Genomic DNA, 21,738 nt, shown 5'->3' on the forward strand with positions numbered 1-21,738 from the left:
TCCTGAATAACGCAAATGCATTGTGATAATTATGAATACGCACTGGTAATCATTACTGTTTAAGGTTTATTTACAGTATTGCATAAAAATACAAAAGAAAAACCAAAAAAACAATGCAGGCCTTCACCAAATATCAGATTCATGTTGATATGTAGTCGATTTAACTCTTCTGGATCTACTGTTAGCTCTTTAGATCTTATCTTTAATCCATCACATTATGTGTAAGAACAAATTATTTCTAAGCATACATGATTTTCCCACAGCACTTGACAACTTCCAATTGTGTAACAACAAAAAGACTCCTGAGAATTCATCCTTTCCGTTGTCATGTCTTTGACTGCAAGCCACAGCAGAATACTGTGCTCTTTCCCTCTGTCAGAAAGAGGGAAAGATTAAGCTGTAATTTCATCACCTCACTTTATAACGCCGGGTACAGCAGCAGATGAGCTTGATTGACAAAGCAGGAAACAAAGACAAGAAGCATCAAATGGCTCCTTGTATCCACCTAGCAACAGTCTTTCTTTCACAGTGACTTCCCTCTGCAGGCCCTGTGCCGATGATAGAGAGGAGGATGGCGGAGGTTACTCAGCATCCGATCAAACGTCCTGTCCCGTCAGGCTCAGTGACGCTTGTTCTCCTTGTCAGTCGTGTGTTCTTTCTTTTCCGTCAGGGGTGGAGCCAGCCACAGACAGAGGAGGATGATGAGGTGACAGACGTGGAGGGCTGCAGAGCTGCTGTTGGTCGAGGGATAGGTGTTCCATGAGAGCTCAATCAGTCCCAGAATCAGAACTCTGCACACCAGAATGAAACGCATCATTATCCTCATGCAACTCCACCACAAATTTGGACTTCAGTGTCAAAGAAAAAGCTCTAATTTCAAGACTTGGCCTTACCTGAGCAGGTGGGCCAACTTCTTGACACCGCCACTCCACAGCAGGTAAGGCAGCGTGTGGAAGTACCACACGTAGAACTGGTAGTGTAATGAACGGCTGAAGCACATGCCGATGAAGTTAGATGTAAAGAGTATCAACACCATCTGTGGCTCGCTGTTAAGGATTTACACTACAAAGGAAATGATTATTAATTTCAGGCCTTTTAAAGTTAAAAATGAATTTCAAGCATAGTAGTTTGAACTGACTAAATTTTTAGTAATGGCTTTATTTAAGAGCTGTGAAAATATAGGATTAGTAAAAGTAATGCTAGGCTTTGCATAATTTGCTAAGCTACAGAGGCTAACGAAAAAAATATAAAAAAATTAAAAACAACTTTTAGGTTCACAAAAAACAAGCATGGGTATTTCTCATTAAAATAAAAATGTAAAAAGAGAATTAAATGTAAGGATATGATCCACAGTGATGCTCTGAGCAGGGATTTTCCTCTTGCTTGGTTCTTTAAGAAGCTCAAATATGTTTTCTCCTGGTCTGAGAAAACAGAAATTACAAGAAAATATTATATAAAAAAAAATAGTTATATAACAGTTTGCTTTCTAAAAAAAAGTACTTGAAAGTGAACTAAACATTGAATTACCATTCAGATCATTTAAATATTTAAGCATCAAAATTCAGTGATACTGCATTATGCCTCAAAGATCCAAACACAGGCTGATGAACATGTTAGAAATTTAAATAACATTAAAAGGACCTAAAATTCTAAAATTGAGACCCAAAACATGAAGCTGTATCCTTATGAATGAACGCTGAACCTCAGTTTCTGGCAGATCTTCTGCTGTTTTTCTGTGGGATTCAGACAAACTCATATTATGAGAGTTTATTGGCTTACAGGCAAACAAAACCCTAAAACAAAATCTGTTCAATCAAATCGTCTCTCCTGGTTTATCTTATCTCTGGAATTACAGCACACCCCAGGTCTGTCTCACCTCTTCCAGCGGCGGAGAGCAAAGAGCAGCAGAGTGAGGAGGTGAGCTGCCAGCAGGACCAAGTGGAAGTAGCGGTTCAAGAAGAGCCACTCTGGCAGGAAGCGCCAGTTCACCGTCCATTTGAACATGAACTGACGGCCCAGATCAAAGGCGCGGCTCAAATAGCCAACAGGATTGTTCAATAGGAAAGGCAAGCCCAGGAGAAGCTACAGTAAGCAAAGAAAAATTTGGGATTATTGTTCCTGAAATATATAGACACTAGAAAGTCTGTGTTTCATGTTTTAAATTAAAAGGAGTGCTTACCTGTATGGCTGCACATAGAGAAAGTTTAGGGATTGTTCTGATGAGGCCAAATTCCCACAAAAGGCAAAAAAGTAATCCAGGGGCAAAAAGAAGTACGTTCATTTTCACAGACACTGCTAAACTGTCAGAAAGAGGGAAAGATTAAGCTGTAATTTCATCACCTCACTTGATAAAGGAATATGATAAATTTGAATACTTTTTAAGGGTGAAGTCTTAAAATAAGTAATAGTTCACACTTGCCTATACACACCGCAGCCCAGAGTCCAGTATCCATCCAGAAAGAGATTAGTGGCTGCAAACAGCAGCATCATGGCCACTGGATCATTAAAGAGCCGCAGCACAAAGATCGAATGGATCCGATACGAGGCGCAGCACACAAAAAAGAACACATACGGAGGAACCTAGAAAAAAAATGTCAGAAGATTAAAAAAAAATACAATTATTTGCTTTACTATTAAACTCCAGATGACAGGCTAGAGTCTCAAGGTGTGACCAGAGTTTTTGCTAGAAAACCAACAGACCTTCTTGGTGCGGTTGTATATTCTGAAGACAAGCAGCAGCGTAACAAGATAGAACACTGCAAAAATGTACTGGCCGAGGCGGATGTTCACCCCATGGTTGGTGATGTAGTACAGAGCCGTGAAGATGTAGACAAACCCAGCAGGGTACCTAGAATAACAGGAGGACCGATTTATCAACATGTTCTGAACTGAAAGAATCAGAGAGGGCTACATCGCAAAAACGTCTTTGTAAAACTCACACCAAAGGGCCGGTGTCTCCTTTAAGCTGGGTGTAGTCATAGGTACCGTTGATGACGCCCTCCACCTCATCCATGTACGCCTTCCAGTCGATCTCTGTGTCTGCACAACATGTCATATTCATTTATTATTGATATAAAACTATTAGTAATGCTAAATAACATTTTTCTTTCACTTTAGAGATAATAATATTATTAACCTTTATTGACATTTATCAGCCATTTTATGCTTTTAATGACTGGAATGGGCTGCACAACAAATCCAACAGTAATTGCAATGCAACTGTGTCAAATATCATTATCGAAAAGGATTACTTTAATGCGAGACATAGCATCCTGGTGTTTTTCCAAGTGCATTGCATTCACAAATATATATGTACCTATTTGGAGGGACTTTAAGTACAATTGGCTACCCATCACCTAAGGCCAAAATGCTAAATCACACGAAGGCTTGAGGACATAATGTGAAGGAGTCGGGAAAATGTGAATTAATGCTAATTAATATAATAGTAGACACTGTCAGAAATAGCGACCATATGTTTTTCTGGTGTGATGCAGCTCTGGTTTTATGGTATCATGGCAATTATGTAGGGATTTAGAACAGCAACAATTAACCCTTCTGATATACAATGCAGTTACAATATCATGTAGAACAGTGAATCTAATCTCTTTTACCATTGCTTTTCCAGAAACAGCTACTCTGCTCTTATCACAGTTTACTTTTTATGTTGAAATTAAGTAATTTCAAAATTTTTATTTGGGGGCAAAAAGTGTAATTACTTTTTACATTTTAAAATGGTTTTTAAATAAATAAAGTTTTATTTAAAAATAAGACTCTAAACAACTAGATTGTTTTCAAAATCGTTGCAAACTCAAAACCTGATTTTACAACTTTTGCACAACCAGAAGCTCAGGATATCGCACAAATATTTAATTTTAACTACTATTTTACTTAGATAATCAGACTGTCACCACAAATACGCATAAGAATCCATGCTATGAATGCACACTGCAAAATTCAAACTTACACACCATATAAAGAAAAACTAACAATATGCTAAAATTATCATAAAATGTTCCTTAAAACAAACATTTCGTTTGACACTAAAAGAGACCGACTGAGTGTGTAATCCAGTGACAGATGTTAGAGTTCAGTTAATGCTTTGCTAATGCTAGCCATTTAGCATCCGGACGCCTTCAGGAACACGACATCACACCAGAGCATGCTAACTAGCAGCACGGCAACTTACATGCCACTTTCTGTATGACCCACAAGTTTATTCCAATTTCCAGGATCCACAGCACTGAAACAACCAGTAACGTATGTTCCGTCTTGAACAGGACCAAGTGCTTGTCCTGCCAAAGAGTGTGGAGTTTTCCCCACAGAGGGGACGGGGAGCTGGGGATTTTTCTCCGCACACCTCCTGCCATCTCGGAGCTTAGAGGCGACGTGGGGGAAATGCCTTGCGCCAACATCTGTCACGTGACGACGCCGTTGTCTACGTGACGTGACACAGAAGTGTTAGCTTGACAACTTTCATTTTGTCCTTAAGGTAACAAAAAGTCTATTGTAACTTATGTGCTAGGTTATTTATAAACACGTGCTTGGATTACTTAAATGTTATGAGTCACATCGGTGTTTTTCGTTACTTTAGAGTAATTAATTGCAGAGGTCAATGTTAGTTCCTGGCAGTGTCAGCATGCTAGCTAACAAGCAAAGCAATGCAGTGGGATTTAAAGTCAATATACGCGGATGATAAAGCATGGGGAACAGGCTGTCGAGACAAAAAATTTACAAAATATTCTGCAAACCAGTTCTCGAGGTTTTAGGCAGACAGTTTTACTGAATCTCAGAACTAACTTCGAGTCTGAAGTACCAATAACAGGTGTGGAGTTCACTGGCAATTTGTTCTGTAAAATCCCAGCACAGTTTCTATTTTGAAGCGGTTCCTACTTTCTCACTGTGAGGAAGTTGATTCGGCAATTTAGAAAACGTCTGTGGTTATCTTTTTTATTTTCTCAAATGTAAACAAATTACGTTGCTTTGTTCTACATGAGTATTTTTTTTTATTCTTGCAATGACTCCAATGTCCACTTGCTGTTTTTCTCATTAACTGCACTGATGTAACATGGATTGAAAACCCCTGATTAACACAATCACGCTTAATTATATTGATGAAGTTATGGTAAAAGAAAACTACATTTTTATTATATTTTTTTGTTTTAGAATTGGGGTGGCAACAGGTCATCTTTTAAATGCCTGGTAATTCCAATTATGGCCAACACCATTTTGTTGTTTTTTTTGACTGTAAGTTACTAAATATTGCCACAATGTCACTAAGTTCACAAGAATTGGTTGACTAATGTCAATCATGCGTTTAAGTACATCAGTCAGCTCTCTCTCATGGCAGAGCAAAAGAGGACAGTGAATAATTTTTGGATAAGATTGGTTTCTCCTGTAAGTATTGGCAGATCTCCAATCTTTGAACAACAATTTGTGCACCCATACGTGTAAGCAAGAGAAAATTATTTGAACTTTCTTTCAACCAGTGGACTGGTTGGGCGCAACAACTCGTGGTGAAGGGCAGCACCAAAGAAACAATATGTTGTGAAATTGTTGCCGCGTTAAAGCGGTAATTTGATTATAGCAACCAGCCCATTTCTAGGCTCTAAAATAATGTAAATCTAACAGCATGTGAACCACAACACACCCGCAGATTCCATTCTGTTATAGTGAATGGAAAAAGTAAATGGGGAAAGCAAATACACATCCGAAAAACACAGATACAAAATATGGGTATCCTTTTCTAAAAATGGCCGTGCTATTTGTGAAACATATCAACAATGTCACGGTAAGTCTTGCTACCCTTCCTCACATATTATATGTTCTTTCTTTTCTGGTTTCAGGGCTGTGATAGGACGCCCAGAGAGAATGGATGGGTTTCCTCTGACCTTTACAGAGGCAGTGTGCCTTGGTGCCAGCTTGAGCCTCTCTGGCGTCTTTTACTATCTATACAAAAGAAGTAGATTAACAGTTAAGAAGCTGGAAGTAAGTTGTTTTTTTTGTTTTTTTATAAATATAACGATTCTGGAAATGTGTTCATCTAATGTCTGACTGCTTTTGTGCTTAAAGAGTGTTTGAACCTTTGAGTTGTTGCTTGCAAGTGATCCAGATTTCTGAAGCTGCAGCATCTATTATCAGCTCATCATCACATGCAAGATTGACAAGTTTGAAATAATATATAATCTTCATGAAGTATGTTAAGCATAACAGTCAGTAATACTACAATAACTATTGAGAAAAAAAGGAGAAAGATTAAGAGAAAGATACTTTTGTGGAAATTCACTGAAACTACAACCTTTGTTGGAAAGTTACACCAGTTAATCATGTAACTGTACTACATGCAAATCTGTAAGTGTACCATGTTTTGCATATTTTACCAATTTATCTTCTTTCCAGAATGCTCCACACATTAGTATAGATGGAAAACTCAAAGACCTTTTGAAAGTTACTCCTGGAGGCCGCCTACAGTATGCTGTGGTTGAAGGTAATCAGAACTTCACTGTTTTGATACAGACGTGAACTGATTGCATTGTTTTAGTGCAGTGAAAGACATTTAAGGCTCATGTTTCCTGCTCTTGGATGTGTGTCCACGTGTAGGTACGGTAAAACCAGTGGATGAGCCTCTAACAAGCCATTTCAACAAAGACATTTCTGGTGTGTTGCAAAAATTTACTATTAAAGAGCACAGGCTGATATGGAGCAGCATTTCCCGCACATGGTGAGAGTCTGATATAAACACATATGAAATGTTTGGTATTATATCAAGTTACAAACTATTGTTTCATATGTTTTGAGATCGCATGTTTGCCATTTAAATGCCTTACAGATGTTTCTCCTGTTGGATACTGGATACTTTCTCTGTGCTCTATATAATAGGGCAGCTTGATAATGGATCAAAATATCACAATAATCTCGAATTATTCTGTACTGAGCTCGTCAAAAGTATTGCACTTACTGAATAGAGCTTTAGCTTGAACATAAAAATTTCCCTGATAACTTTTTCTTTACAGCTACAAAATGGCACCAGCTACAGAAAGATGTTGTTTACTAACCAACATTGCCAAAGAGAAACATTGTTTTTGTGATTTTGAGGAGAAATTAAAACTGAATGAAACTGAATTATCTCTATATAAAGGACAGTTGAGGTCTATTTCCTAATTAGGTGACCTTTGATGGCATTTGATTTTACCAATGTACACCAAGATATATTTTTTTTAAATTAAAAACTGTATAATAATTTTTCCACTTCACAATTATGCAAAACTTTAAGTATGACCTTACATTTGTAAACTCAATAATACCTAAAGTGAATGATATCATCACACAGAGTTTAAAACTTTGCATTTTATTTTTGCTAAGCAGAATCACGTTCCCTGTCTTTGGCTCTGCTTTCTACAGGACGGACTCAGAACGCATCTTACACCAACGGGTGAATATGGTGCCCTTTGCTTTGTTTGGATTAGACAAGGCTACAGTCAGAGTTCAGTCTCCTCTGCAAGCAGATGGAATATACACAGAGGTCATCAACGAGAAATTTCACCAGCCCACTCTTAGTTTTGGAGAGCTTGTAGGAGTTTACTTCAGTGGAGAAAAGCCTAAAGGAGTCCTGGAGATTGAAGAAATGCTTAAGGTCGGTTTGTAGATGAATCTTAACAAGTCCTTACAAGTTTCATAGTTTTGATGCTTCTTACAAAAGCAGATATTTCTGATGATAATCAAACTCTCTTTTAGGTGGGTACGACTCTTACCGGCATCGGCGAGTTGACCCTAGACACAGACGGCACCGTGACTCTTCGGCCCCCCTCTGACAATTCTCCATATTTTTTGAGCTTGACAGACTTTGAAAACCTGCGAAATGAAACTTGCAGCATAGCTGTTTTTTGGAAGGTGCTAGTTATTGTCTCGGCCTTGGCCGGGACAGCAGTGCTCTTCTGGGCCGGCCTACGATTCTACCGCACCTTAAAGGATCGCTGGGAGCAGGAGGCAGAATGCAGGGAGTTTGCCCATCAGCAAGCTGAAGCCGCAAGACTGCGTGCCGAAAGAGCAAATGCAGAAAGTTCTGAAGAGGAAGATAACAATGAAATGGAGAATGTCTGTGTGATCTGTCTCAGTGAACCAAGGGACTGCATCCTGTTGGACTGTGCACACGTGTGCTGCTGCTTTGCCTGCTACCAGGCCCTCCCACAAAGAACGTGCCCCATTTGTCGGCAGAACATCGTCCGGGTTCTGCCGTTCTATCGGCCTTAAGGCGCCTGTGTGACCATTTACCTTCAGTGCACTAAGGCTCTACAATAAATCTGAAATAAAAAGACTTTGGAAACGGTTTTTCACTAAGCGAGGTACGATGTTAAACTGTCACAAGAAAAAAAAACGTGTATGATATGTGCATTTTCTTGTAATAGAGAGTTTTATTTTTGGTAAATGTGCCTTATGGGAAAAAACCCCCACAAGGCTGCTGCTTTATCAGTGATAGAACTGTATTGTGTATGTTTGCTCAAAAAGGTTTGGTTTTAGTCTTATTAAAGAGAAAAAGGCTTTAGTGTTGTAGTTTTAGGTTATGTACAGCTAAAAGAATGTTTTACATACTTTACATCAAATTTAGTAAAGCATCACTCTGGCAAGTATTTATAAGAGGGCAAAATGCTGTCATAATTAACACTTGGGAAGCATGTGACTAATTTATTAAAGCATATAAAATTTGAAAACTTGTTATACCAATGCGAATGAAATATTTAAGCAATCTGAGAGCCTCAGAGGGCTTGAAAATGACTCTTAGAACCTAATTATTGGCTGGTGTTTGCAAAGCAGCCAATCCTGGAGTGGCATTTATTTTAATGCTGATTGTATCCCTAAGAGAAGATAAATGGAAGACAATGAATGTTCTGTGGTTTACACCATGGTTGCTTTCATAGGGAAATGTATTGGTATATTTGATGTTTGAACTTTTAAAATAGAGAAGGGTTTTAAAAAGGTTTCAATATTTCACTTATTTGCGGGAGGTACGCTGTACTTTATGTAAATATTTCTTCCCATTAAAAACAGTGATATCACTTGGAAATAAAGGACCCATCAGGCTTTTAAGTATAAGTTTTTACATAAATTAGCAAAAGCAATAGGATTGGAAAGACAGATGGTGTAGATATTATTTATAGGCATTTATTTTATGCTTGCTGACAGTGGAATGAGTCACTATTTCAACAGCAAGTTCACTGCGAAAGCAGATGGGAAGACGCGTTCAAATTTGCATTTTGAAGCACAAAATGCTTCAAAAAACGTGAATTGAAAGAAAAAGTTAGAGTTGAGCAGGCAAAGACTGAAGTATCAAGACAGAGTGAAAAACAAAGAGGTGAAAGACTCAGGGTCCCACAAATCCTTCTGAGTTAAGACAAAGAATCAATCTGTTGTGTGTGCAGTTACAGAAGTTACAAGGCATGAAAAAGAAAAAAAATATTTTCTTAGTGATTAATCCTGATTCTTATGAGGTTTTCAGCTGAAACTGATTCTGTAGAGAAATAAGTACTCATGCTTTTGGGGGGAAAAAATTGTGGTTTTTACCTGCATTAAATAAATTACATTTTAATACAAGCAAATTATTTTCTGGATTCACTTTTTCTACCACTAGGTGTCCATCTTTATTCACTTTAAGTCGATGGAACAGTCACGTAATGACTGACAGAAAGGGAAGACCCTGACTCAAGTGGATGTTCCCACATCACATGCAATTATCAGACACAGCAAAGACCCTTAATCTGCCCTGACAGCTGTCAAATTACATAGATAACATGATTATTTCCTAAATGGTTCTGCTTAATAGGAGTAAATGGAACTAAGAGGTCTATTTAAAATATATTACTCTGTATGTTTGTTTTAAATGGTCCCTTTTTGTGCATTTTTGTGTCGGATTAAAAAAAATAAATGTTTGTGTTTCGAAATATTTTACATCCGGACAGAAAGCATCAGCCAAAGGCACAGCAGATGGAGGCTAATTCTGTGTTTAGCAGCACAATAGAGCTTTAAATAGAAATGGCACACGTCCGTCTCTGATGAGAAAAGTTCTGATAAAGCTTTGAAAATCCTGACACTTTTTGACCTCATGTGCTTTTGCTCCACATCGTTCAGGCCAGCACGGGGAGCTGTTTCCCTTTTGCTTTGACGCTGCTCGCCAGGTTTTTCACAGCCACCCCTGCAGAGATGCATTATCTCAGGAGACAGAGCCATCACAGCACGCCTCGGCCCCTGATGCCAATTACCGCTGTCACCCATCTGCTTTGGGCATGCAGTGAAATGTGGGATAGGTTGACCTACTTTCTGACAGCAGTGTGACTGCAGTGCTTCTCTTCTCACAAACAGACGGCGAGCTCTTTCCCTAGGGAGAGCAAGACAGGGAAAGAATATAATTTAGTTAGAAAAATAAGGATTCTTTTTTTTTTTTTGTCTGTATTCTCAATTCAAATAGACAAAATAATTACATTCTTAGTTTTACATAATGAGATTACATGGTTTCCCTGGAGGTGTTATTCCAGCTCTTGTTCATTTCGTTCTGGTGTTGTGACTTTTGTCCCTGAATTCCTCTGTCCTTCCTGAAGAGTAAATAAATAACAGCGAGACACTCGGCAATTAATCAAAGAAATGTAAAAATAGAAAAATACATTTAAGTCATATATACTTCTTTTATGCTCTTTAAAATTTGGACGTAATCTGACACATTTTTTTTAAAAATCATATATTTTCATTTTTGCAGATTGTTGCTGAATGACAAGAACTGAAGGTGAAAACCTTTTTTGCCCTGAGTTAACCTTGGGTTAAAAAAAACCTGAGATTAATCTCACCAAATTTGTTCTGGGGACCCATACGTGATAGAAGTGAATTACATAAGTAAGATGTACTTCTTTTCTTTTTTCATCCCCCGCCAGTATTTGTGCTTTTACACACGTTCATTTGCTTCAGATTTGGAAGCCAAAGCTGTGCTCGAGTAAGTGAGCTGTTTTGTTTTGTGGAAGACGGAGTGCATTAGAGTGTGCAGGTCTGCTGTCCAGAGATAGATGTTGCTCGTTCCCCCTTGCTGATCTGCTCCTCCTCACCCACGACGAAAAGGCTGTGCAACCATATGAACAGCCAACCTCATCCCTGCATGTCTCTATCACTCGTCCTCCATATTTCAGCTTTCATCAACAAGCAGGAATAGGAAAAACTCTTTTATGCAAAGCATAGCCGACCTTTGAGAAATTAAATCATATGTTTTTGAGGGTAAAAAAAAATGGAGCATGATCTTCTATGCTTTAAATCTCTGTACATTCAAAGCAGTGTGAATTTTGAAAAAGGCCTTAAAGACTATGTCTTGCTTAGAACCTTGAAACTTTTAACTTTTCTTTCACTAGTTCTCCCTAGAGAAATGACCTCATCATCTCCTGGCGAAAAAGTTGTAATGATAGATGACGTTTAGAAAATGTTTAGTTGAACACATAAAACAATTGATAAAACATAAGATAAGACAAAATGGATTTCCTTAGAACCCTATGCAAGAGTCAGAGCAGAAAAACAGTCAGGCCAAACTAAAGCTCACCAGAGGGAACTCAGAAAAAGATCAGAACGTCTGAAATAATGTTCTGTGGGCAGAAGAAATATTAGCAATAAACCAAAAATGAAGAATTGGAAAGTCCTGGAATAGCCTAGTCAAAGGCCAGATCATGATCTCATTTAGATACTGGCAGTAAATTGGCATGAGCTGAACATGCAAGGCATCGCTATAACATCTTGGAGTTGAAAGTGAGGAGTGGGGCAGACCTTCCTCAGAAAGATGTTTGATATATTTGCAGATGGCTGCAAAAAGTGTTTAACTGAGACAACTTATATCTGGAATATAGTAAAGTGTCCAAATGAATGAACAAACTAATGTCAACTATGGATAAGAGTCTGCAGAAAAGCAACAGCATTCACAAGTAACAGAAAAAATAACCCGGTGCTATCATGGTGCAGCACTCATTAACACTGTATTCAAAACTAAGGCCCCTTACAGCAAATCACCAATTCTCACATTGCTCATGCAGCAGCACACAGCACTAACTCCCACAAATGCAAACCCTGGAGCACAGATTCAGCTTCCTTGTAGATGTGGCGTGGATGAGGTGGCGCATGCAGCATGGCTTCAGTGTAGCACACTCTTGCTGTCAGCATTTCTTATTCAGCTGTGCACTCGCTGATCCAGGTGCAGGAGCTGCGCCAACGTTCCCACAATCAACCGGAGGATGTTCTTGCCAAAAAGCCGATAGCAATAATCTCCACGACAAGAAGGGAAAGCGCGCAGCGCACTGTCAACTTGGTCAGTGACTGCAGAGGCCGTGTATGTCTTCTCTTTATGCATAGGCATTTTTGAGTTTCCTATAATATAAAAGCTGCTTTTAACTTTCTTCCTTTAAACAAACACACAGACAAACACGCCAACACACACAGAAACAGTCGTATGTATATCCCTTCCCCTTAATGATTACATTCATTTCCCCAAAAGTAATTCTAAATCTATGTATAATCACCACTTTCCAAAGAGGTCTTTCTGTATGTGCCTCATACACGCAAACACACACACACACACACACGCCCACACGCCCGCACACGCACACAGGGAGAAATTGATTCTGGCTCTTAACTCTGTGCTTGTTATTGGTTTTTTTCCTCAGCTATAGTGTTCCTCCTGGAGGAACACCATGTGTTTACACAGAACGAGAGAAAAAGAGAGTGTGTGTGTGTGGGTTTGGGTGTGTGTGCATGTGTGACACATTATAAGGATAATTTTCCTTACAGATTCTCCTCATATGGCTGCGATGGACTGGTGACCTGTCCAGGGTGTTCTCCGCCTCTCGCCCATTGACCGCTGGAGATAGGCACCAGCACCCCTTGTGACTCCACAAGGGATGAGCATGTAAGATAATGGATGGATGGACAGACGGATGGAGGGATTCTCTTTATGGGTCCCAATGCTCGGGCTCTGTAAGACAAGGTCCTGTTTTTGAGTTAGAGATTCAGTTGAGGATTGAGATGTGAACTAACCTTAGCTTAATGTACTGGTAGTTGTCCGGTTTAAGGTAAGGCAGCAGAAATACGTGAAAATTGAATGGCGGTAAATGCAAAGTCCCTGGGAAGATAAAAAGACGTGTATATATGTGTGTCGGTGTGGATGTACTGGTATATACTATCCTACGATCCTCTTTTTTTTTTTTTTTTTTGCAGTTTCTTTCTGCACTACTAGTTAGATTTAGAGGAATGTTGTGAATTGAGTTTTAGATAGGGATAGGATTAGGAATAGGTTAGTGAGGTTAGGATTAGGGAAAATGTCTTGGTTAGGCATAAACCCAGTCCCTAAAATGAATGGATCTTCAAACAAAGTCCTCATTTTGTACTGAAGTACAATGGTGTGTGTTTTAGTGCTTGGTCTGCTCCTGGAGAGATACAGGGAGAGGGGTAAGTGACTCAGCACAATGATTCATTTGTAATTGGGAGCAGTGCTTTGAGAGCATGCACACACACGTACGTAGATGCACATTCGTACACACACTGTCTTCTTTAGGATGGCTGACCTTGTCAGAGATGATGGGGCCCGCTGAGTGAGGCGGATCATTAGCAACTGCTACCTGCTATTACAGCAGAGAAGGAGAAACGCAGAGAAAGGGACAAAAGACAAGAGACATTGGCTGTGCTGAGATGTGAGTGCATGTCAGGATTGGACACATATGAGGCGACATCTGATAGCATCAGAGGAACAGTTGTAATACATCACCATATTGTAATAAAACATCTCATGATGATGTGATTATAAATCCCAGCTTGTTATTTTTTTCTTACCCATAGCTGTTGTTATTATGGATGGGACATATTTCTTAAATTATAAATATGTCACTTCTGCAGAGTGTGCTTCACTGCTTTATATTCCACGTTTTTTTTTTTTTTTTTTTTTGTTAAAGTGGATACACTTGTTTTTTACACCAAGAGGCCTAGTGGGCCCGTCCTATAAGACAAACCTGACTTTGAAACAATGCAGTCAGATCAGTGCTGTTCTCCTGCCCACTGCTAAATCCCCTCTGCTAGCGTACTGCCAGACAGAGAGGCAGGATTTATCACTCAAGAGAACACATGTCCACTGCTCTAAACCAGGGGTCACTTACTTTAGACATCGGGATGCAGCTGCTCAGCCATGAAGTAAGCTCTATGATTTCATGGCTGAGCTGCTGTGGCTCCCAACTGTTTCAGTTTTGTTAAATTACTATGAGACATCAGTGGGATTTTGCATGGAGTGGAAATCCTATGAATGACTTGATTGCCCAGATATGGGAAGTAGTTTAAGACATTTAATGAAGTGTCTTTATATATATAGACACTTTGCTAAATAGAAGGCTGGCTCGGTGTAATAAAAAAGTTAAGAAGCATGTTTAGATGTAAAGAGTAAAATTTGCCTTGAATGTGCATGCTTTACGCACTTATTACTACGGACGGGTTACTAGATATGTACATGCTTCTAAAGGAAGGATAATGCATAATGATGCATAATGTGAAACTCTGATAATGCTGGACAAAGTTCATCCAGAAGAAGACAGAAAAAAGTTGTCAGGCCTCATTTGAACCTCAGCTATTTTATCTGTGGCCTGTTGGCGTCACTCTTGCTCCTCCATCACTCTGAGCAGCGTCCCCCCATCACACACACACACGCACACACACACACGCACACACACTCCGTACAGGCACGCACACACTATCGCGCTTCAACCCCGGATGGATGACTTCACCGCTCTGCCTGGGTTTCCTTTATGATCCCGGGATCTCCCACATCCCTCGCCAGACATCAGCCAGCAGCACAACTGAACGCAGCTCTCTCTCTCTGACACCCTCTCTCTCCCTCCTCTTTCTCTCTCTCTCTTTTTCTCTCTCTCCCCTTAACGCACAAACACCTACTCTGGCTGCAGCTGCACCGCATACAGAGACCGCAACGCACCGGGTTCCACTCTCAGAGAAAAACCCTCCTGCAGGAGACAAGCGGCTGCAACTTGCGCGAAGAGGGATCTAAATTTCCCCGAGGAAGGAAGTCTGCTTTGTGTTGCTCCTTTCCGCCCCCCCCTCTTTTCTAAGCGGGTTAGCTCTTCTATACGTGCCACAATGTCCGAGGTGCTGCCATACAACGAGGGCAAAATGAGCGGCTACGGAGCGGACAGCGAGGTCAGCCAGATGTCCTTTAGCTGCGGACTGCAGGACACAAACGCCTTCTTCGCTGCGTCGCAGGCGAAAAGACCCCCAAAGCTGGGACAGATCGGCAGAGCCAAGCACGGTAAAGGATACTTTTTTTTAATGACAAGTTGGGGAAAGATGCAAAAGAGAGCGAGAGCGAAAATAACAAAGGTGTTGCGGCGTCTGGAATATTCCAGCCACCTTAATCAGTGCGCAAATACTTTCAGGTGACATTCTGTTTACATTCATAGACAGGAGATTATCTCCGTGCTGGCAGCGACACACCCTGTAGGCACTCTTTATTAAACAGTAAGGATAAAAGACTTTATCTTTGCCATTAAAGATGCGCCTTTATGTATTAGAATTTAATTTGGGCATTTCGTGCGCCATTAATAGATAAGGCGAAACGACGTACTGTGTCATTGTCATAGTTTTATATTGAATGCGAGCTGCTTTGATCAAAATATTTTCATCCATTTTTTCCCCCCTCCCCTTTTGTCCACAGTGGTCATCGAGGACGACCGAATAGACGAGGTCCTGAAGGGGATGACGGACAAGTCCTCACCTGGCGTTTAAAGCGTCTCCGATGGCCTTGCAGACTTTTTTAATTTCCGATCACCCGATTTGAAGCACTTGTCGGCTGTGCATGTTCGAGGATTGCAGGAGAGTGAGTAAGAAGAAGAAGAAGAAGAAGTAAACACGGGCAGCTCTGAACGACGATGGGGATTCTGAAAGAAGGAGAAAAAAGAAGGGGAAAGGACAAAGCTTTGAGAGGAGGGAAAGAAAAAGGAAGAGGTGAAGAAAGACTGGTGGACTCTAAGAGGAGGGGGAGAAAAAAAAAATAAAGACCAAGATTTATTGTGGGATTGCTGGCAATTCTCCAAAAAGAATCCCGATTTTAACTACCGATGCGCAGCAGGATGTTGAGATGGCTGCTGCGCATCTCAACCTCTGCTGACTTAAAATAATGGATGAACTTGTCGTTTTCCTTCACGATCATCTCTTTCTGTTTTCTTTTTTCTAGAAATATATATATATATAAATATATAAAAGCGCTGTAAACAACAAAACACTGCAACTATAGAGGGCGAAGCTAAATCCCAGCCCTATTTCAATAAGTTGTACAGTAGGTGAAGCTATAAGCTCTTAAAACGCCCCGCCTCCCCCTTCCTTCCTCAGCCCTCTAGGCTTTGCTTTGTTGATCCAGTCAGCCACGGCGCATTTTAAGGGAGCTGTCCTTTCAGCACTGATCCAATGCATCCCCTGTTGCTGCTAATGCTTTCACAAGAAGAAGAAGAAAACGAACAGATGAACCAAACTTTATTAAAGGAGACTCATTATATGTATAAAGACATATTATCCGAGGATGGTGCAATGTTGATATCTTCTGTAGTTCACCCTCTTCCCCATCCCCCCCCCCTTCTTTCCCTGTTTGTTTCAGCGTATAAACAGCAGAGAAACAGACCACAGTGTTCATCTTGCATTATCCCCTTTGGTGGTGAATGGTGCAGGATGGCACCTCCATGTAGCTGATTTAAACCTGCACATATCTCAATTTTTTTTTCTTCCGTTTCTCATCTTCTTTGTTTGTTTTGCAACTCTTCAGATATCCACAGAGGCCTCCGCGGATGTGGAAATTCCAGGAAATAGTTTAAATATTGGTTATGTAACTGATGGGGAGTTATACAGTTTTGAAAATTTATGTTTGCAATTCTCTGTAGAGTTAGAAATCTCTCCCTCCCTCCAGCCTCCATCTATTTTGCATGAACTGTCCCATTCTGGTGCCAACGCAGGTACCGCCACTCGTAACCCTGGCACGCTTCTTTTTAACAACAACGACGACGACAGAAAAGTCATATTTGTATTTTTATATCTAAATATTTGTTATTTGAATTATATGCTAGTCTCTCGTCTTACGGTTCATCAACAACAATATTTGTACTTCAGAGAGGGTTTGATTAATGTGACTGGGCCTCACACTGGCTAATCTCAGAGTTTAGTGGACCGGTCTCGTTCTATATCAAAGGTCAGGCATTTTTTTAAAGACTTACTGAATGTGTCTGGGTTTTTTGCACACATCAATGTTAAACTATTATTAAGAAATCGTATACTGTGAGTTCAGCTTCGTTGATGAATTTGTTAGAAAAATATGGCAGTTTTAGAGTATATTGCACTGTTTACGATTATCCTCAAATAACGCGTTGTTATTTGATCAATTTTGAACATGACAAGTTATTTTTGTTTGTTTGGTTTGACTTATTTATTTTTATTTTGTACCATACTTTTCAACAAATGGTTGGTTGTGCATGAAACCTTAATATTTTCAAATATTAAAAAAAAAACAACAACATTGTTTTATGAAGCAAAAAAGCAACAAAAATGTCATGACATTCTAAGAATGAGTCATTGTATATTATGATGCCATTTTCACTGTATTTGGTGAATTAATAAATGGTGACAGAAAATGTTAATGCGATTCCTCGATGTGGCTTTTGTTCCGAGACATTCTGTGATGAACAATGAGCCAGCACTTTGGAGATCTGGACTTGTTCTGTGAGTGAAACTGAAAGGTCACATCATCTTGACCACATGAACCATGGCAGGCGGAGCTAATGCCCTCCAAGCAGAAAGAGCTAACATCACTGCAGGTTTGGGGCCTCTACATTCATTCTGGAATGATTAGCTGTGGTACCAACAACAGCAAAGACTGAGCCTTAATTAAAGAGATGGGATGAATCCGTGATCCAAGTGTTGAGCTGCTAAACGGCTCTGCGCTGGCCTACACAAGTGGATCCATTAAATCACAAATCCCTGGGGAGCCACAACTAGCCACATAATCACCGACAGGCATGTGCGTGCTCACTTCACACAACTGTCTCCTATACCCAAGATCCCTAAATTTATGATTTAAACATTCTGTCATTTGTTACAGGGATACATTTGGTACGAATTAAATGGAAGACCAAACACAGGGGATGTCTTGACAAGTTTCCCTTTCATTTATTTGGATCAAGTCTGTCAAACATATCTGACGTGGCGGGAGTGGAATGGCTCACCAAAGAGTTTTAGTTTCTGGATAATATTGTTTGAGCCTGTACCAACCCATCTCTAGTTGTCTTGAGAAATGCTGTGAGATTCATTACCTTTCCATCATAAAAGGTTTGTGAATTTTACACAGACTTTGCAATCTGCCCTCATAACTCTGCCACCCTAGTAGAGCGCTTTTCTATTCACAATCCAAAATTGAAAAGAGACTACAGACCAGCTAATTAATTCTTCTCCTAAAGTGAGTCGGGAAGGAAGATCATTAATCAGAGAAACACAAACGATAGGTAACTTTGGAGTAGATGCAAAGATCCACACCTCAGGTGTGAGAATTTATTGACAGACCACTTTTGCTGTGGCAGACAGTAATTGTCTAACAAAACAAAAAGATGTACAGTTTCCATGGTTTGCCTCCAACTATGCAGGGAACCCAGGAAGCACATGGAAGAAGGTGCTCTGGGCAGATGATCTTTGGGTTATAGCAACTGATTAGTTGAAAAGTGGCACAGTGCACCATTCTGAAACTCCCATCCCCATAACTGAAATATTTTTATGCCTCTTGGTGTGAGGATGCTTTTCTTCAGCAGGGTCAGAGAATCTGGTCAGATACAAGCCAATACTGGAAGAAGGTTGACCAGGACTTGAAGCTGAATGGGAGGTTCGATTCAATAAAATCGTTTAGATCAGTGGCTAAGTCAAAGTCTAGACCTAAATTACAAAATCTGTGACAAGACTTGAAAATTGATGTGCACAAATGATTTCCAGCCAATCTCACTGAGCTTGAGTGACTGCAAAGAACTAACAAATGTTTGGATATGCAAGGCGTATGCATACACACCTGAAGAGTGTGACATGCACACTTTTCAAATGACGTTTTTACTTAAAAAACATGCAATCATTCCCTTCTACTTTGCAATTTTGCACCAACTTATGTTATTTTGTCACATAAAATCCAAATAAAACATTTAAATTTGTAGGCGTAATGTGACAAACCGAGGTACTGTTGCCAGAGATAGCTGATGGGAGTAAAAAAAATAACAACGAACCTATTCTACAGTGTTTGATAGCAAAATCAAGCAGGAAATTAGGTCAGCTGGTAGCACCTCTCCCCCACCTGCAGCACACAAACATGACTGATAATCACTCAGAAGAAACGAGTTTCCCTGCAAACGCAGCAGAATGTTCCTGGAAACAGGCTGGTTAGATTACCCTTTATTGGTTTAAAACAGCGTCTACAGTACCAGGGCACATCTATAAACAGCTGCATGTACTGACAACAACACATGCACCGATATCTGTATGCTGTTCCCAACTACACTTTGAAGGACATAAACAAAGCATCACCAGTGCAACCCTTCCACATTCCCATCACCGCGATTATCGACTTCTCCGATAACACCAGCACTGCGCTGAATGGACAAATAGTGCTATTGATCATGTTGTTGTGGATGCTGTGGATGAACTGCTTGTGTGCGTGTGTCTGCCTGGTGCCGTGAACAATTACACTTTAGCAGCAATGGGCAGCCGCCGCAGACCGGAACAGGACAGACATATTTGGACAGATATTGGATTGTCCTAACTCAGCCTCAGGCTGCTCTTCCTGTCATGTGAGCATTTGTTTACAATGACTTTTACTGCAATTCATAGTGGTTCACAAACATTTCTCGGACAGAGCAGTTGGTCTTCAGCCTTAAAGAGCCAACAAGATCCAGACACTGATTTTCCAAAAGGATACCAGGGCACAACGTTTAATCATCCAACAATCTGGCTTATGACATTATTAATATTAACTTAAGATTTAAATGTGAAATTATAGTACGCTTTTCAACAGTATACATGTTTTGTTTAAAGACAAACTAACCTGCATACTAGCAGCATTCATAACTAAAGTCTATTGTGATATCCTCAGCGAGACAGAATGTGTACAAATGTCAGATATTTGTTAAATCAAATGTCTTTTTAAATTTGACCTTTGTTGTCATGAGAACATTGGTCGCTGGGGCAGCAGCTGTTTGTTCGCTGATGTTCTCTAAGAAACTTTTGAGGCTTTCTTAGAACACAATAAATTTATACAGAGGTAAAATTCTACAAAGTGTGACTCTATGAACTAATTAGGAGACTTTAAAGAGGCTGGATTTTGTTTACAGTGGTAAATAAGGTTGAAATGTAGAGGTTAAAACAGCAGAGCTTTAATATAGAAGAAAGAAAACCCCATATCGTTTAATTTTCCTTTTACAGTTTTGTCATGCTCTATTGTGTAAAATCCCAATAAAATTAATTAAAGTTGTCTGTCTGTAACATGAGAAAAAGGGGAAAACAGATGATTTCTCTGATTATTTTCAGAAGTAATCTGATGATGTCTTATTATTATATTTCAGGGTTTTATGAACTTGTAGGCATTAATGTCTGGTTCTGGCTTCTTTAATGAAAGAGATTGTGGAGATTTTAAAATCACCCTTTAGCAAACTCTGGAGATCAAAATACGGCTCTGTCCCATTTCATAATTAGAATTTAAGAAAATAAAACGCAATTATTTTTGTGAATGGATTAATCTGGCATCATCATAGACTTTGTATTATTTGGCAAACCTCTTCTGTCTATGAATGTTTGAGAATCAACACTTTTCAAAAAAAACAAAAAAATCAATGTTTCTTCTTTGGACATTTGCCGAACAAAATAAAAACATATAGACTCTCTCAAACTCTGGTGAATGACAGGAGAGGAGTCTGGCAGATTGTCTTGGTGTGCGGCTCATGTTGGGGTCAGTACAAACATGCTGTGCCTGCCTCCAAAACAAACAGCCCGCTCTCTAACTACAGGCGGACTGGATGGAGATGAGTCTGATGAAGATGGAGGACACACACGGTATAAAGCAAGGTAAATCCTGCACCACGGCACACACAGGCCACCATAGTAGTCTTTAGAACCTCTGGTATCATCATTCAAGTATGTAAAACACCACTTTCCATCCGTCTGAGTGGACATCCATTAATATTCCTCCTCTTGTTACATAAGTCCGCTATTCAATATTCAGAATTATGCCATTGTGCAGCCTCAGGAGACATGGACAGATGCACACTGTCGTTTGTATTTTCCCACAATGCATCTGGTGTAATAACAGTTTGCTCTCCCCTACCAATACTGCTGAAAAGCTACAAAAGTGAACAAAATTGTAATATCACTGTCAAAGATTTTTCTCATCTAGGACTACTAGAACTACTGAGGAGCTTTTGAAAAGATATAAATTTTGTTATTAGGATGGGAATCAAAGCTCGCATCAATACTTCTTGTAACAGTAATGCATGTAAGCTCATTTTGCTGAAGCAGTGGGGCTGGAGCGTGCAATGCCAGAGCTACCACCAGATCTTTAGTCATACTACATTGCACCTTATAAGTTTGGGCAGAAATGATAAACCTACAAACAAATGTAATGAGGTTCTTTAATTTCCCAGTTTAAATTAAATAAAATACATCTTTGTAGAG

At 39.7% G+C, this 21,738-nt stretch overlaps 3 protein-coding genes across 4 annotated transcripts; 2 read left to right on the forward strand and 1 right to left on the reverse strand.

Annotated features, from left to right (window-relative positions):
• Positions 1-52: 52 nt before the first annotated feature.
• Positions 53-4,412, reverse strand: alg3 (ALG3 alpha-1,3- mannosyltransferase). The gene is made up of 9 exons (XM_044135008.1): positions 4,187-4,412; positions 2,940-3,039; positions 2,701-2,848; positions 2,420-2,580; positions 2,180-2,300; positions 1,877-2,082; positions 1,345-1,421; positions 894-1,038; positions 53-791 (listed from the first exon to the last, which is right to left on the reverse strand). The coding sequence occupies exons 1-9, from the start codon at positions 4,410-4,412 to the stop codon at positions 620-622; spliced, it is 1,356 nt and encodes a 451-aa protein (XP_043990943.1). The 3' UTR covers positions 53-619.
• On the forward strand, positions 4,370-8,311 carry mul1a (mitochondrial E3 ubiquitin protein ligase 1a). 2 transcript variants are annotated; one of them, XM_044135009.1, is made up of 6 exons: positions 4,370-4,489; positions 5,844-5,985; positions 6,397-6,484; positions 6,598-6,718; positions 7,399-7,630; positions 7,732-8,311. In XM_044135009.1, the coding sequence occupies exons 2-6, from the start codon at positions 5,869-5,871 to the stop codon at positions 8,245-8,247; spliced, it is 1,074 nt and encodes a 357-aa protein (XP_043990944.1). In that variant the 5' UTR covers positions 4,370-4,489; positions 5,844-5,868; the 3' UTR covers positions 8,248-8,311. The 2 variants fall into 2 exon arrangements, with proteins under 2 accessions (XP_043990944.1, XP_043990945.1); XM_044135010.1 differs by lacking the exon at positions 4,370-4,489 and adding an exon at positions 5,283-5,394.
• A 6,429-nt stretch (positions 8,312-14,740) lies between these two features.
• camk2n1a (calcium/calmodulin-dependent protein kinase II inhibitor 1a) lies at positions 14,741-17,681 on the forward strand. The gene is made up of 2 exons (XM_044135365.1): positions 14,741-15,310; positions 15,716-17,681. The coding sequence occupies exons 1-2, from the start codon at positions 15,142-15,144 to the stop codon at positions 15,784-15,786; spliced, it is 240 nt and encodes a 79-aa protein (XP_043991300.1). The 5' UTR covers positions 14,741-15,141; the 3' UTR covers positions 15,787-17,681.
• Positions 17,682-21,738: the final 4,057 nt, after the last annotated feature.

The sequence above is a fragment of the Gambusia affinis genome, linkage group LG12, assembly GCF_019740435.1.
Source record: "Gambusia affinis linkage group LG12, SWU_Gaff_1.0, whole genome shotgun sequence".
NCBI lineage: Eukaryota > Metazoa > Chordata > Actinopteri > Cyprinodontiformes > Poeciliidae > Gambusia > Gambusia affinis.